This window comes from Rhea pennata, chromosome 2, assembly GCF_028389875.1.
Source record: "Rhea pennata isolate bPtePen1 chromosome 2, bPtePen1.pri, whole genome shotgun sequence".
Classification (NCBI taxonomy): Eukaryota; Metazoa; Chordata; class Aves; order Rheiformes; family Rheidae; genus Rhea; species Rhea pennata.
Genome location: NC_084664.1, coordinates 127,946,337 through 127,960,306, shown reverse-complemented (window position 1 = coordinate 127,960,306; position 13,970 = coordinate 127,946,337). Strand labels below are relative to the sequence as shown.

The window sequence follows — 13,970 nt, the reverse complement described above, 5'->3', positions numbered from 1 at the left end:
AAACAGTAATGCTTTACTGCAAGTAATATGCAGCTCTCCTTAAATACAAAGGAAGTGGAGAGTTACAGGAGTTCAAACACAGCTCAGCCTTATCTCTGTGATTTTACAGACTCTTATGCATATATTGGATATTAAGAATGCATAACACCATTTAAATATAATGGGCTTAAGGCTCTTGAGCCAAAAACTACAGAAAAAAGTTAAATATGATCATGCTCCACAATATGTGGAAATTCAAGCCCCAGGTTAAGAGTGGCAAATTCATATTATATTTGGTGTAATATTTTGATTTCAAATGAAGAATCTGGTGGCAAATGAATGGCATCTGGAGCATATGCACTTATTTCCTAACAGCTGATTCCCATAACCTGCCATATGGCTTTTTAATACTGTTCCTAGTGATAATGGAAGTTTACAGTTGCTTTACATCTGGAAATACTATAGATTTTATTGACAAAGATATTATTAGATTTAAATAAGGATTTTTTAATATTTATTTAATTTTATGTGCAACTGTATTGCATTAAAGATCCTTAGTCTCTGATGTCAAACCTTTTTCAGGGAAAGGTGATAAATGGTGCAGTCATATATTAATAGGCCACTATACTTCACGTGAAGCATGACTGCTGACCACACATGCATTTCAATCCATTGGACTATAAATTGAAGACTTGACCCTATTTCATTTTGCCAATGAAACAGAGTAGGAAAGCCTTCATGTCTCAGCTGGGGAACAGTAACCTTCAGGTGAGAGGCAGTATTTTGAACAGTTCAAAATAGATCCCTCGCAGGATTTGGTCACTCTTAGAGTTTATACATCTTCAAGATGACAACAGGGCATGCTTAATATCTTTGCTCCTTTCAACATAAGGCTCCGCCTAAAGCATCCAGGCACGCTTCAAGACATTTTAATTACACACACATTTCAATTTAATTTCTCCACTAAATTTGAATGTTCAGTCTTTTCTAGCTTATCCATTGAGCCCTAGCTGTCACTCCACAGCAAACCTTACGGATATGTGTGGTTGCCAGTACTTTCATTTTCTTTCTGTGATTTTCTTGTTGTGCTTGAAACTTCTAATAAAATCTAAGTCATCAGAGAAAACTGACAATTCAAGACCTACTTTAATCAAGCAGCTATTCACTGTAGTACATTGTTGGCAAAGCATCATCTGGATCTTTTCCAACAGCTGAAGATGCAACATGCGGAAAGGACACAGTTATCTAGGTCACCATGTATGTATTTATTTCAGACTGATGAAAATTTTCTAGGACAGTATTTTTTTTTTAATAGGCACTAGAAACAGAAAAAATAATACTGTACTGAGGTTCTACAAAAAATAGCAGAAATGATGCAATGAATCAATAAGACTGGAAGAGGAAAACTAATTGCACCAAGGGAAGAGGATAGGTGTTCAAAGATGAGAGTAGCTGAACTCAAGTAAGAAAGAACTTTTTGAATCTCCAGATCCAAAGCTCTCGAAGAGTGTAAACTAGACACATTAACAGCATTGACATGAGCCACTTAACACACACTTTCTATGTTGGTTTACAAAGTGCTCTTTCCCATTCTTTCAATGAAACAACAAAACCTAAGCAGCAGCTAGAGAGAAAAAAAATCCACTTTCCATAAGCATGCAAATGCTAAAATGCTAATGAGGATTTACCAGCATCATACACCTGTCATTGATATAGTCTCATAGTATTTTTTTTTTTGGGGGGGGGGCTAGTAGGTAATAGTGAAGTGAGAAGTATGAGATTTGTCTTGTTCAGCCTTGCGAATCAAGTAGTTAAACATCACACCCAAAATAATTGTTGAGGTTTTTGTTTTTGTTTTTGTTTTTTTTTTTTTTTAGGTAAGAGTAGTAAAAATAACACTACAAAGGAAGACATGCCATCCTAAGACAGTTATCTATTATAATATATTGGGGGTGAATCATCCTCTGGAAATAACTTTTTTGTTTTTGACATATAAGTTAGACAACTAGCATAGATAATACATCTCACAGTTTTATGACTACCTCATAAAACATTTACTATTCGCCTCAGAAGAACTTTATTAGATTGGGAGAACTGAAAAAAAAAATCTTTCTTTGGGTTTTCTACCTAGAAAAAGAAGTCACTTTCAAATTCACATCATCATCTCCAAAACCAAGAAAACACATGACAAAATTAAGTTAGTTCTGTGCTATATAGCATGTCATTGTTTGGAACATGGCTGACTGCAGTTGTTTTAGGGAGTACAATGAACAAAAATATAGTTGTCAGAAAGATCTGGATTTGCATTGTTTAAGTTAGCCATGAATAAATCCTCAGTAAGCATTATTAAGCTACCAAGATACTGAAAGTAATTTGTTCATATTTAACAATAAGTAGTCAAATATATAGAGAGAGGGTCAGAGCCTCCACTGCTTCATTTTTCACATAGTCAATGTCAAATACTACCATTCTGATTTGGCAGCATTTCCCACACATTCTGTACAGATGTTAGATGTATATAATGAGATAAAATATAAAAAAAATAACTGCTGATTGGTTTTTGCTCTGTGGAATAGAGAGATAACCTTTTTTAACTAAAATATGTACAGAAGCTAGAATATTACAGAAATGAATAAAATAAAAGTCTTCAATGACTTTGTTGCCACTCTCTGGAGAATGCTACCTCAAATTTAGCTTGCAGCATACTACACTGTTAGAATCAAGCTTTAGTTCTTTCAAAGATTCAAATACTGTTTTGAGTCATGGGGGAAACATAGTAATACAAATATTCTTCTTCTGGTGCATTTAACTTATATTTTGGATTTATACTTTCAACTGTGAAGGTTACTCTGAAGACTGTAAAACTTAATGGCTTAATTATAATACTTATGTAAATATATCAGCAGCCTCAATATGGTCCAGGCTCAGGGATATAGCCTGTTACCAAGAAAAGAGCTAAAAATTAAAATACCGCAACATCTCTCAGTACAATGGAGGAAAAAAGACAGAAGTACTATGTTGTAATTTCAGTTTTATTATCCAAATCCTTATTTTGGTATATTCAATAACAAACATTAAAGAAATAGTTATTTTATACGAAACAGTGCTAAGACTATAAATGCAGAGTAACGACAGCTTGAACATAAAGCAGAGACAGGCACACATTAGAGGTTCTGTCCAGAGAATAGGAGTAGGAAGCATTAACCAAGCATGAGAACAGCCTGGAAGAGGTACAAGCAGATTCAAATACGGAGTTGGACTCTAGAGCTCAAAGGGCAAATTTCTGTCAATCAGTCTTTCATGATAGGTTATAACATATGAAACCACATACAGTGAAACAACCACTCTGAACGAACCTGTCTCTTATCAATAAATGTTCATGTTTTTATTTATTTGCACAGAAGAGTTCTGCTAAACCGCATATCAATTTACTCAAAAAATGAACTTCTCTCACTTTTTATTAAGGAATTAGTAAACATTTGCTTAGGTGTTTCTGGATTTTTAGAATAAAAAGAGTCTTACCCAATTTTTGAACATAAATTATTATTATAAATAATAACCAATTACATGTCATGCATTAAATAAAAAAAAAAATTGAAGAACTACAGTGTTGTTCTCTTTTGCTCAGTTTGTCACTGGGAGTCTAAACCATTTTCTCTTATGCAATGAAAAGCTCCAAAGAAGTCACTGAATACAAGGGATGAAGGAAACATCCTTTTCTGACTAACAAAAAATTCACAAGGGCTGTTCCAGACACCACAAGGGTTTTGCTGTCATTTTGTACTTAAGGCATCACAGCTGTCTACTGTGTAAATTTTTGACTGATACGCCCTCATCCTCAATTTTTAAAACACCTCGACCTTATCTTACTTATCTTACTTAATTACCTTATTAAATGTTATGCTCAGTCTAGGTTTAGTGTCTTATACTCTCTTACCATGATTCATACTTTAAAGAGATTTCTCAGCATTTTCTCTGCCTAAGATCTTAGATTACAGTTGTCATAAAAAAATAAACAAACAACAAAGTAAAATGAAACAAACTCCTCACCTTCACCAGTTCTGTATAACCGGTTTCCCTTGCTGTCCACCAAGGTTGAGCTTTCAGTCCCTTGACATTGTAGAGGGAGCGCTGCCACACAGATGCGAAGTGACCTCTTTGGTATCCAAGTTCATACCATTTGTATGCCTAAAAGATTGCAGCTGTTACCAACCAAATTCATATCAGTCAAACTTCAGTAGAAAAAAGTAGCGTACACTCCTTTGCTAAAGGAATAGGCCCTTTGGATGCAGTGATATTGTCCTACTACAGTTTAGTAATAAACTCCTTAAAAAAAGGAAAAAAAAACAACCATAAAACAGTTTATCTAAAGTGAGCCAAGGCTTTCCAATCCTGTTGTCAATCAACAAAATAAGATAATTTTCTCAGACTCACTCACGTCAAAAACTGATGCATAATCTAGGCTCTACCTGAGGACTTTGGAGATCCAATTCAGTGTAATCTTGGTTAGACATATTTTCTGTATGCTTCAATTCTCTATGTATGAATTAAAGATTCTGCTGCTGAAAGAAGTGCTGAGAAAATGAAAACATGTACTGGCTTTGTGGATCTGAATTGTTGCATTATTACCTCAAATATTTTTTTCATATCAGCAGTGAGCTGATGTTACCAATTTTTTTTGCCCCTCCCCTTTATTTAACATGATAAGAGAAACCTAATGAGATTAGAGGCACTGGCCAGACCTCTGCTTGTTTCTTCTCCCTTTCCACAATTTGCATGACCATGCCAGCAGCAAAAGGAGGCTCTGAAAAGGAAGAAAATGGGATGCTTGGAAAGAAGAGGCTCAACAGGTATAAAGAAGAGGCTCAACAGGTATAACACCATAATGATCCATAAACGAAAAAAGCTACATATAGCTGACACTTTCCTGTTCAGTGCTGCTATTACAGCAGCAATATTTTGGATACCACAGAAAAAAAAAAAAAAAAAAAAAAAAAAAAAAAAAAAAAAGACAAAAAAGAAAAAAAAAAGACAAAAAAGAAAAAAAAAAGAAAAGACAAAAAAGGATACGGCAGAGCTGCTAGGTAGAGAGATATAGAGATAGGAAGTCCAGAGCAGAGGGAAAGAAGCAACAACTCTACTTTAAACAACAATCATCCAAAAACCCTTGATTCATTCATAGAGCTCCCCTCTGGCTATATCACTCCAAATTCACTTCCTCCTTAACCTGCAACCTCTCCATGTGCCTTCACCTAAGCCTCAGGCATCCAGACTGACTACATTCTTACACTCCTTCACCCAATCCAGTCTATTCTCATCTCACTCTACATAAAACAGCATATAGTTTCATCCTTGTGTTTCCACTTAATACTCCCCACAACTTACTATTAGCTACCATCCCTGCTGTATCCACCTCCTTGCCAAGTTCTCCTGTCAAAACAAAAAGCCCCACTTCTCCTTCTGGCAGTAGTGTTTAAAATCTGGACTAGGTAGCAATCATGATACACTGTCCCCAGTAGCCTATTGGTATGATACCTCCCCCGCCAAGGCTGTAGCCAAATTTTACTGTCATTTGTATTTTGAAGAGCGTCCTTTCCCTTGTTCTAACTAATTCAAGGGCGTACGACCATAAATCTGGCCATATTTGATTTAATGGTTGAAACTAAAGGCTTACTGCAACAGAAACACAAGTCTAACTCATAAGCTAAAGAAGAAATACTTCATATAAGGGAACCAACAGAAAGTAAAACATACAACAAAACAAGCATATCTCTAGAAAAAAGGTATTCTCATCAGTATATTATTTACATTCATTATGCAGCGAGTAAAGTAGAAAGAAAAATGAAACTCTTTTAAGTACAAATCAACCATGGGAACAGCACGTGTTTGACTTAGTCTTAGTAGTCAATCAGTAAAGAAAATAAAAAGCTATTGAAAATTCTTCAGATAATAAATTATTTCCTACAAATGTTCAGGAGTCACTTGACATAATTACTTTGAGATCTTTTATTTCAGGTACAAGGTAAGAAATGATTGTGAGTGTTTGTGTTTTCAAAGGTAATTTTTTACATAATCTCCAATATTGTAATCACAGATAACGTTTGTAGAGTTTATATCTAAATTTTCTTCAAGCTTTTCAAAGATGTAGTACTCTGATCTTTATAACTCTCTCAAAGTACAAAGGAAAGGCTGCAATAAAACGCAATCTTACAGTATGTAACTAAAGCACAGAAAAGTAGTCTTGATAACTACTGACAATATATTAATTTCCATCTTTCAGTCACTATAAAACACAGCAATTTTCTCTGAGGAAACTTAAAAATTGTGCATTTACACATGGGTCAAAAATGTTACGTACTACCTTTGAGTGACATACAGTATATCTCTATAATTTGATCTTATCTTGGTTGAGACTTTTAAATGGAAGCATTATAACATATGTTCCTCAAAATGTAAGTTGTAGTTGCAGCGGGCTACCAGTAGATTGTTCATGCTCATTGCCTGCATTCATTTGCAGCATCATTTGGGCTAACTCCTGACGTAAGGGGAATGAATTCCTTCAGCTGCTATCTGATGAATATGAATGTTGCTGCTCATTATGATCCATTTGCAAGAATTACAATGTATAGCATTATTAATCCTTATTTATTAAAAGAATTGTACTGAGGTTGTATGAGGTGGCCTTGGACAGCACAACGTAGGGATATGTTTCCTGGCACATCCTTTCCAGACCTGAACTTCTATTAGAAACCTCTCCTTTCACAAGATCTTGGCAATGGAAAGTCTAGATAATAACCACCATACTACCTAAGACAGCTACAACAATATATACTCTTTTCAAGAAATAAATTGTCTGATAGCTTATACAATCCATGTGAACAGCATTTTGTTCATTCCATAATGTCTTTTATCATTTTTCTTTTTTTCAGTACACTGGCATTTTATTGAATTATTGTTGGAAAGGGCATATTCAAAACTATTTCCCTACAATTTACCAGATCACATTTTTAATTCCTAATTTAGCTCTAATAGATGAATATCTACCTTCAATGAACCTTCAGTGATAGCAATTTCACATGTTCCTTAAATATTGATCTGTCTCCTTGATTAAATCTTGAAGTTCAGCAAGTCAAGCAAGGTCAGTAAAAAAAAATTTAGCTTAACATTAGACTTTCCACAGACAAATTTAAGTCTTTTCTAGCCCAATAAGTTCACTTCTTATTGATTAATTTTTTTTTTTAACAGAAGATTGACCATTAACTCCATAAACATTAACACATAATTATCCTGGGGATTTATGATGGTGTATATTAATTATGTCTTTGTGGTATCTTTAGTCACACATTGTAATGGGATGCTCTAGGCTTAGTCATTCAACCCAGGGAAGTTTAAAGGGATTTTCTTTTCCATTTTCTTCTGTGAGACAGACAGACTCAGACAGACAGAATGTATGTGTGTTTATATATGTGTGTGTGTATTTGTGCATATGTGTGTGTATAAGTGTAAAATGAAGCCAAATAATTCTCACTTGTAAATAAATGCAAAAAAAAAAAAATCTTTGGAAGAATACTTTATTGTACTTTCAGAGAAGATAATCCAACTTAAAAAAACCCAGATTTTATCACATTTAAATACTCTACCCCTTCTATATATGTAAAGTATTATAATAACAGTTACATATTCTTTATAAAGTAAAATAAGATCTGATCTGATGAACTAGTCTAAAGAAAGATCCTAAACATATGCTTTATTATAGTCCACTGGTCTATTTTTAATATTGGAGAATTGCCTACTGACTGGGCCAAGACACCCAAAAAGTTAGCATTCCTTACAGTATTTTAACTGTCAATATTTCATACGCATTACTATATAACTGACTAAAAAGCAATCATATCACTTTCCACTGTTTTTTTTATTTTTTCTTCTCTCTCTGTTTGCCTCCAAGGAATCTTTTTAAAGTTGATACCCACAGAAAAGTTCATTGCCAATAACAGTTTTCAGTAAATATCTAGCCCTCCTTCCCCCTTCTCCCCCTACCACAGTAGAGCTAATTCACATATTTAAGTTTGGCTCTACTAAATTAACAGATTAGAACCCCTTATGGCTTCCAGTGGCATATGTTTGTGTTCGTTGGGTATGCAACAAACTTGTTTTACAAATTTCTGCTTTTCTGATCTGTTTGCTAATTTAACGCATGAACAAGGACAGTAAGCCAGGCCATACATTCAGTTTTCTCATGGTCTTCTTGTACAATGCACTCATTGGTGCTGCAAAGTCACTCTGAGGAAGAAGTGAGGTTTACAAAACAGTGCTATATGAGAGTTATAAGAGAACTTTCATATGAAGTCATATTTATATCACCGTATTTTGCTCTGGTGGGAAAGATCTTTACAGAAAGTGGTAGGAGTAGGAGATAGATTCTAAAAAAGGGTTTCAATGAATTCTTGAATTTTCTTGGTCTCTTGGTTCATCCTGCCCCATGTAAGCTTAGTAAGTTTTGGGCAGTTACATGATAGAGCAAAGGGTGTTAAGAGATTGCATCATCATACAAATGGGAGATTTTTTGCTGGTAGCATCTCTTATTCTGAGCTCTATACACATTTTCAACATTAAGATTTCCTCATTAACATTTCAAATTCAATATTTTCAACTTCTAGGCCCATGCTTACAAGTTTTGCTGGATCATGCAGTCCCTCAGAGGTTTAAAATTTAAAACATGTATTAAATATGTACCTCTTTGTCTCCTATCCTCTGCAAAGCATCACCTAGATGAAAATAGAAGCGTCCATCATTTGTGCCCGGGTCACCAGACTCTAGTCCTTCCTGAAAAAGGGATAAGAGGAAATTCTGTACAACTTTTATTAAGAGTTCATTTGATTGCTGTAAATAAGCTGCCAATTCTATGCAAGAGACAAACTATGAAACTGGCTATGAAATATAACTACCATGTAACTTAGGTTGAAAGGTTATAATACTTCAGCCAAAAAGCCCTTGAGAAATGTTATCTTTTTTCAAAACCCATGGCCTTTCACTGCAAGACAGATATGTATGCAGAGGTAAACACCTCAAACCCACACCACTCCAAAGTCTCCTGTATATGTAGGCGGATATATGGCCAGATATTAGAAATATTAGAAAGTCAGATATTGTAAATTAAGGTTTCATTTTACAGTATTTCTTCCCAAACACTCAAAAGTATACATGTGCATATATATATGTGTTATTCTATTAACCATCAATAAAAGAAATACTTGATGTTTAGGAATTGAAGAATCTCAAAGTACAAACATGTTCCTGTTCAGTGGCAGTGCTATAGCAATATAATGGTAGCTTAAATTGTGATTGGCAATTAGTGTGCTTCTAGTCTGATACATGCTACCATAACTTCACAGATTCTGATACAACTTTTCCACTAGTAAAATATATACTTTAAGTGACAACAATACCTTTAGATAGGGAATGCTTTCTGCTATCTTGTTTTCTGCCTTCAGGATGAAGCCATAATGTACTTTGGCAAAGCCATCATTTGGAGCCAGGCTTAGTACCTGTATAAGAGCAAATGAATTACATATTAATGTATGGATCTACTTTCAAAATGTGACTGTTCATGGAAAATTAACAAACCTGTGCACACGTTTATTATTTAGTGATTAAATGAAATTTTCTCCTACCACTAATTCTCAGACAAATGTTTGGCTTGGCTGCACTTTCTTTTCCCTATTTGCTTTTGTCCCTCTCTAGAATAAACCATTCCAACCCAAACTTTAAAGTTTCAAAAATAAAATGAACTCAGCTGGAATCTGCCAGTTGCATTAATTTCTTCTTGCCCCTCTTTTTCCACCTTCTCTCTTGTGTTACAGTATGCTACATTGAGGAAGCGGAGCACTAATTAACATTTTAGTTGCATATCCTAGGCTTGACTAATTTGAAAGAAAGAAATGGCTCTCTGAGCAAATCTACAGTATAGTCATGGGAACTGTAACGTAGAAGGATACCTGCAATAGTTTTAAACTAAATAGGTTTATACTAGTGGCAAACTAGTCTTGGCTAAAGAGAACACATCATGCTGAGAAGCATGTGACTACAGTTTAGAAACATGCTGTAAAAAAACTTGCAGCATCACATGACAGCACTACATTGCACAAATCCTGGGAACACATGGGAACTCATACCTCATGGTTCTCAGCACAACAGTAAACTGGAACACGCTCTAGAAGAACTTGCACTTTCTTGGCCAAGAAAAAGCTATCAGACGGTAATGCAAGGACTAATGCGGTACTGCAAGAAATCCAGCATGCTTTCACACTAGAAGGGGATGGATAAATTATGTTTGCAAATTTGTGTACTACACTTTTTGAAAGGCCAAAATCTAGTGTACTAAACTAAGCTAAAACATTTTGTACTCTGAACAAGATTTAGAAGTAGTGTCTGTGTTATAACCTATCTTAGTTAATTTTGCAAGAAAGGAAAACCCATAGGCAAAAGAGAAGTCAAACCTTACATAGGCACAGATGAATACTTCCAGGAGACTGTGCTAGGCAACAATTCGTGGACAATTGTAGGAGAAGATCACTGTATGGGGGAGTGTTTCAGGCAAAGGTAGTAGGAAGGAAGCTAGTTGGCCTGAGGTCCGAAACATGTACCTCCAGCATTACTGGGATGATTAAAGTGTATTTGGTCTGCTTCCGTCAAGGGAAAAAATAGTGTCTTGATCTAATAGAAATCTGCAGTTTCTGTGATTCAGTCTCGTTTGTAACACTATGTGATATCAATCACACAGCCAAGCTAATATGTTGTTACATGGCCTCTCTCTTTAAAATAAGTGTATACAGATGATCAGAAGAGATCCTCAGCATGTGAAGACCAGCACAGATGCCTGGAAGTCACTGGAATTACAGGGACTGATATCAGCGGAGTGTCTAGCACAATCAGCAAATACAAGACAATGAGCAATTTTTTTTCTTCCAAATACATTTTTGACATTACTAAATCTATACCACGCATAAGATGCCCATATACATTACAGCATTTTACCTCTGCCTTTTCCAGTCAGTGTCACCTAATTCTTCAAAGTAATTACGACCAAAACCATAAAAGTCCTCTGGGCCAATTTCTCTTCTTTCTCAAACTTTACATACAAATTACACATAAGATCAGTGCAATGTGAGTGTAAAATATTACAAGTTAAAAATAGCAGCATTTCACTTTTTGCAGGGAGAAGCTCCCATGAAAGAATAATGAAGTTGAGAATCTATCTGAAGCCTATAAAATGCCACATCATTAGCAAAGTGAACTTGGCAATTCATAATAACCATGTACTTGACCATTAATACAAGAAAATATGATATCACCTTCTTTATACTTTTATATACTTTTTGAATAGAGCATTCAATGAGTAATCGGCATTCTGTATATAATAATTTTGTTCAAAGAATCTGTACCTGCAGGGTCAAATAAACTGACTGACAGAAATATTTATTAGCCATATAATTTTGTTACAGTTCCTTTAACTATAGGACAAAGCTATCTGATTAATTAAGATAGAATAGAATTTCCCATATCACAGTTCATTTAAACTATGCCAACTTGTGTTAAGGCATGATCTACATTCAGAGCGTCTAAAGAAAAGTGAAGAGATACAATCAGTAGAAATTACACTGGAAGTTTTTAAACAAGCAAATTGTATTACTCTGTTGCTGCATGCAATATTAATTATGTTTAGAAAAAAGTTTTTCTAAACTGCTCATAGCCCATTAAATATTAATCATAAATATAGAAATTAACCCCTGGGGCTATCTGTGGCTAATTAGCCAGGGTAGAATTTTATGTTAATGTGGCTATTTTGCTTCTCTACCTGAGACAGTTCAACCAGGGCTGGCTTATGTATGTCTGTCTGTACACTGCTACATTAAGCTGAATCACAGGTAGAAAAAGTGCTATAAGGTCACTTATTCTCCAGATGAAGATCTCTTCCACAGTATTTTATTATAACTTGTAGCTCTTTGAAAATAAAAACAGCTATAGTTCTGCAAAGACTCCTTTTAACACTATGTTTTTTTGTTCCTAAGTAAAATATTCAAAAAGAACTTTAATAGTAGGCAAAATTGAAATGGACATGGTTCAGCAGAGAGTCTGTAAATACATACTAAAAAATAGACTACATTTTGTATCAGATTAAACTACACTACACTACAGCCTTAATATAAAACTCTTGATCTGAAGTTCAGTGTTCAGACATTTCTGTAGCTAAAAGAAAGAATGTATTGTATTACGATTTATGAAATAAAACTTTCATTGTAACATCTTATCAGCTGCTAAGAGAAAAAAATTGCAGAGAAATCATTTTAGAACAATTTTGGTTAGTTTCTAGTATTTAAATCTGGTTATACAAAGATGACAAGAATTGAATGGAAAATAAGTATATTGACTACAGAGTAAAAGCAAAAAGTCTCAATTCACTAGGACCCATGTTTTTATTATACTGTTTTATTTTATTTATTTATTTTGTTAATCCAAAGGAGAGTGCCTGTGCAGAGTCTGGTCTGTTACCTGTACTCGGCCCGTGTTTAAAACAGACAGACAATACTGATCTTAGATAGAAACGTTGCAGCAGGAAGGGCACTGGTGTGTTTTGCACAAGAATCTGCTAGATTCCCAGTAAATGTGAAATTTGGAGTCTAGACTCTCCTAAACAGAGAAATGTTTAAACATTACACCTCTTTCTCAGACAAGTTCTCTACCTTGTGTAAAAGTTAGACAATGGAGAAAAGGGAATTGGGGCGGCGGGGGACCTAAGAAGCTGAGTCTTTAGTTGGACAAGGGTGCGCTCTCTTGAGAAAGAGTCCTAGGTTCTGCTCTTTCTTCCTATACATTCATGTTCATGTTTTTTGCACTAAAGAACACCTGAATAAAGTGTACGACCATCCCTACAGTTTGAACCAGAACCCAGGACTTGCACATATTGAGTGGATGAAGGCATGTTCTGTGTAGCACTGAGGTTAGGCTCTTGTTTGTGCCATCTCACGTTTCCTATCATGACTGATTTATCCTGAACTTCCAAGTCCATTATATTATGTAAGTTTCTTAGGTTTTCCTGAAATCATAGGAAGAGGAAGGGATCTCCTGGAGTCCCCAGAAGCACTCTTCACAGTTTTTTCCCTCTCTTTACTGACAATGTATAGAGCCTGAGAACCTATGGTAGGAGCTCCAAATCATATGCCAATTATTTCCTAATTATGCATTGCAACAGCAGAGTGAGGCACTCAGAGCAGACCAGATGGCCCCTAAGTGATATGCCCAGAATCACATGAGAAATCTTCAGCAGAACCACAAATAAAAGCAAGTGCACATGAGTTCCTGCCTGTTTCTCTGGCTATATTTCTTTTTTTCAAATTCTTTATGTAAATTTGTTCTGAATTACAAAAAAGGAAAAATCATATTAATGTATTTGAATTTGGCTTGACGAATGGTTAGAATATTGGACATAAACTGCATTTCTAAAAAGAATAAATCCAGTTCTTTTAAAAGAGATATTTATCTGTTGCACTTTTAAAAAGACAGAACATCTCTATGATTTATTCTATTTCATTGGTTATTGAAGTTCAAAATGGAGTAATTATATTGGATAAAGCCTGCAGAAATACGGAAAACAACATAGTTAAAGCAGACCAATATTTATTAGGCATATCTGATCCTAATCAGAACACTATACTCTCTTTCTGTAGTATATGAATCTCAGTGTCAAAATATTGCAATATATACAATTATATACATATTATATAGCAAACTCACTACTTTCTTCATATAAAGAAGGCCTGTGACTAGCGATTTTCAGAAATTCTAACATCTATGCTGTTTGCAGAAAAATCCAGAAAATTTGCAAAATTTTGCTCATGTTTTTTATTTTTCAAAGTTCCTTGCAGTGGGGGAAGCAGATTTCATTACTATATCCAATCTCTAGAATCTAACATTTCCACTCTTTAGAGAAAATC

General features: G+C 34.8%; 1 protein-coding gene across 1 annotated transcript in view; it reads right to left on the bottom strand.

Annotated features, from left to right (window-relative positions):
* ASPH (aspartate beta-hydroxylase) overlaps window positions 1-13,970 on the bottom strand; it is a 115,481-nt gene that overhangs the window by 15,750 nt on the left and 85,761 nt on the right. Inside the window, exons 21-23 of the mRNA XM_062570331.1 lie at window positions 9,426-9,524; window positions 8,713-8,802; window positions 4,030-4,167 (exon numbers count right to left, since the gene is read on the bottom strand). Of these exons, the coding sequence (XP_062426315.1) occupies window positions 4,030-4,167; window positions 8,713-8,802; window positions 9,426-9,524 (327 nt within the window). The remainder of the gene's footprint in view (window positions 1-4,029; window positions 4,168-8,712; window positions 8,803-9,425; window positions 9,525-13,970) is intronic.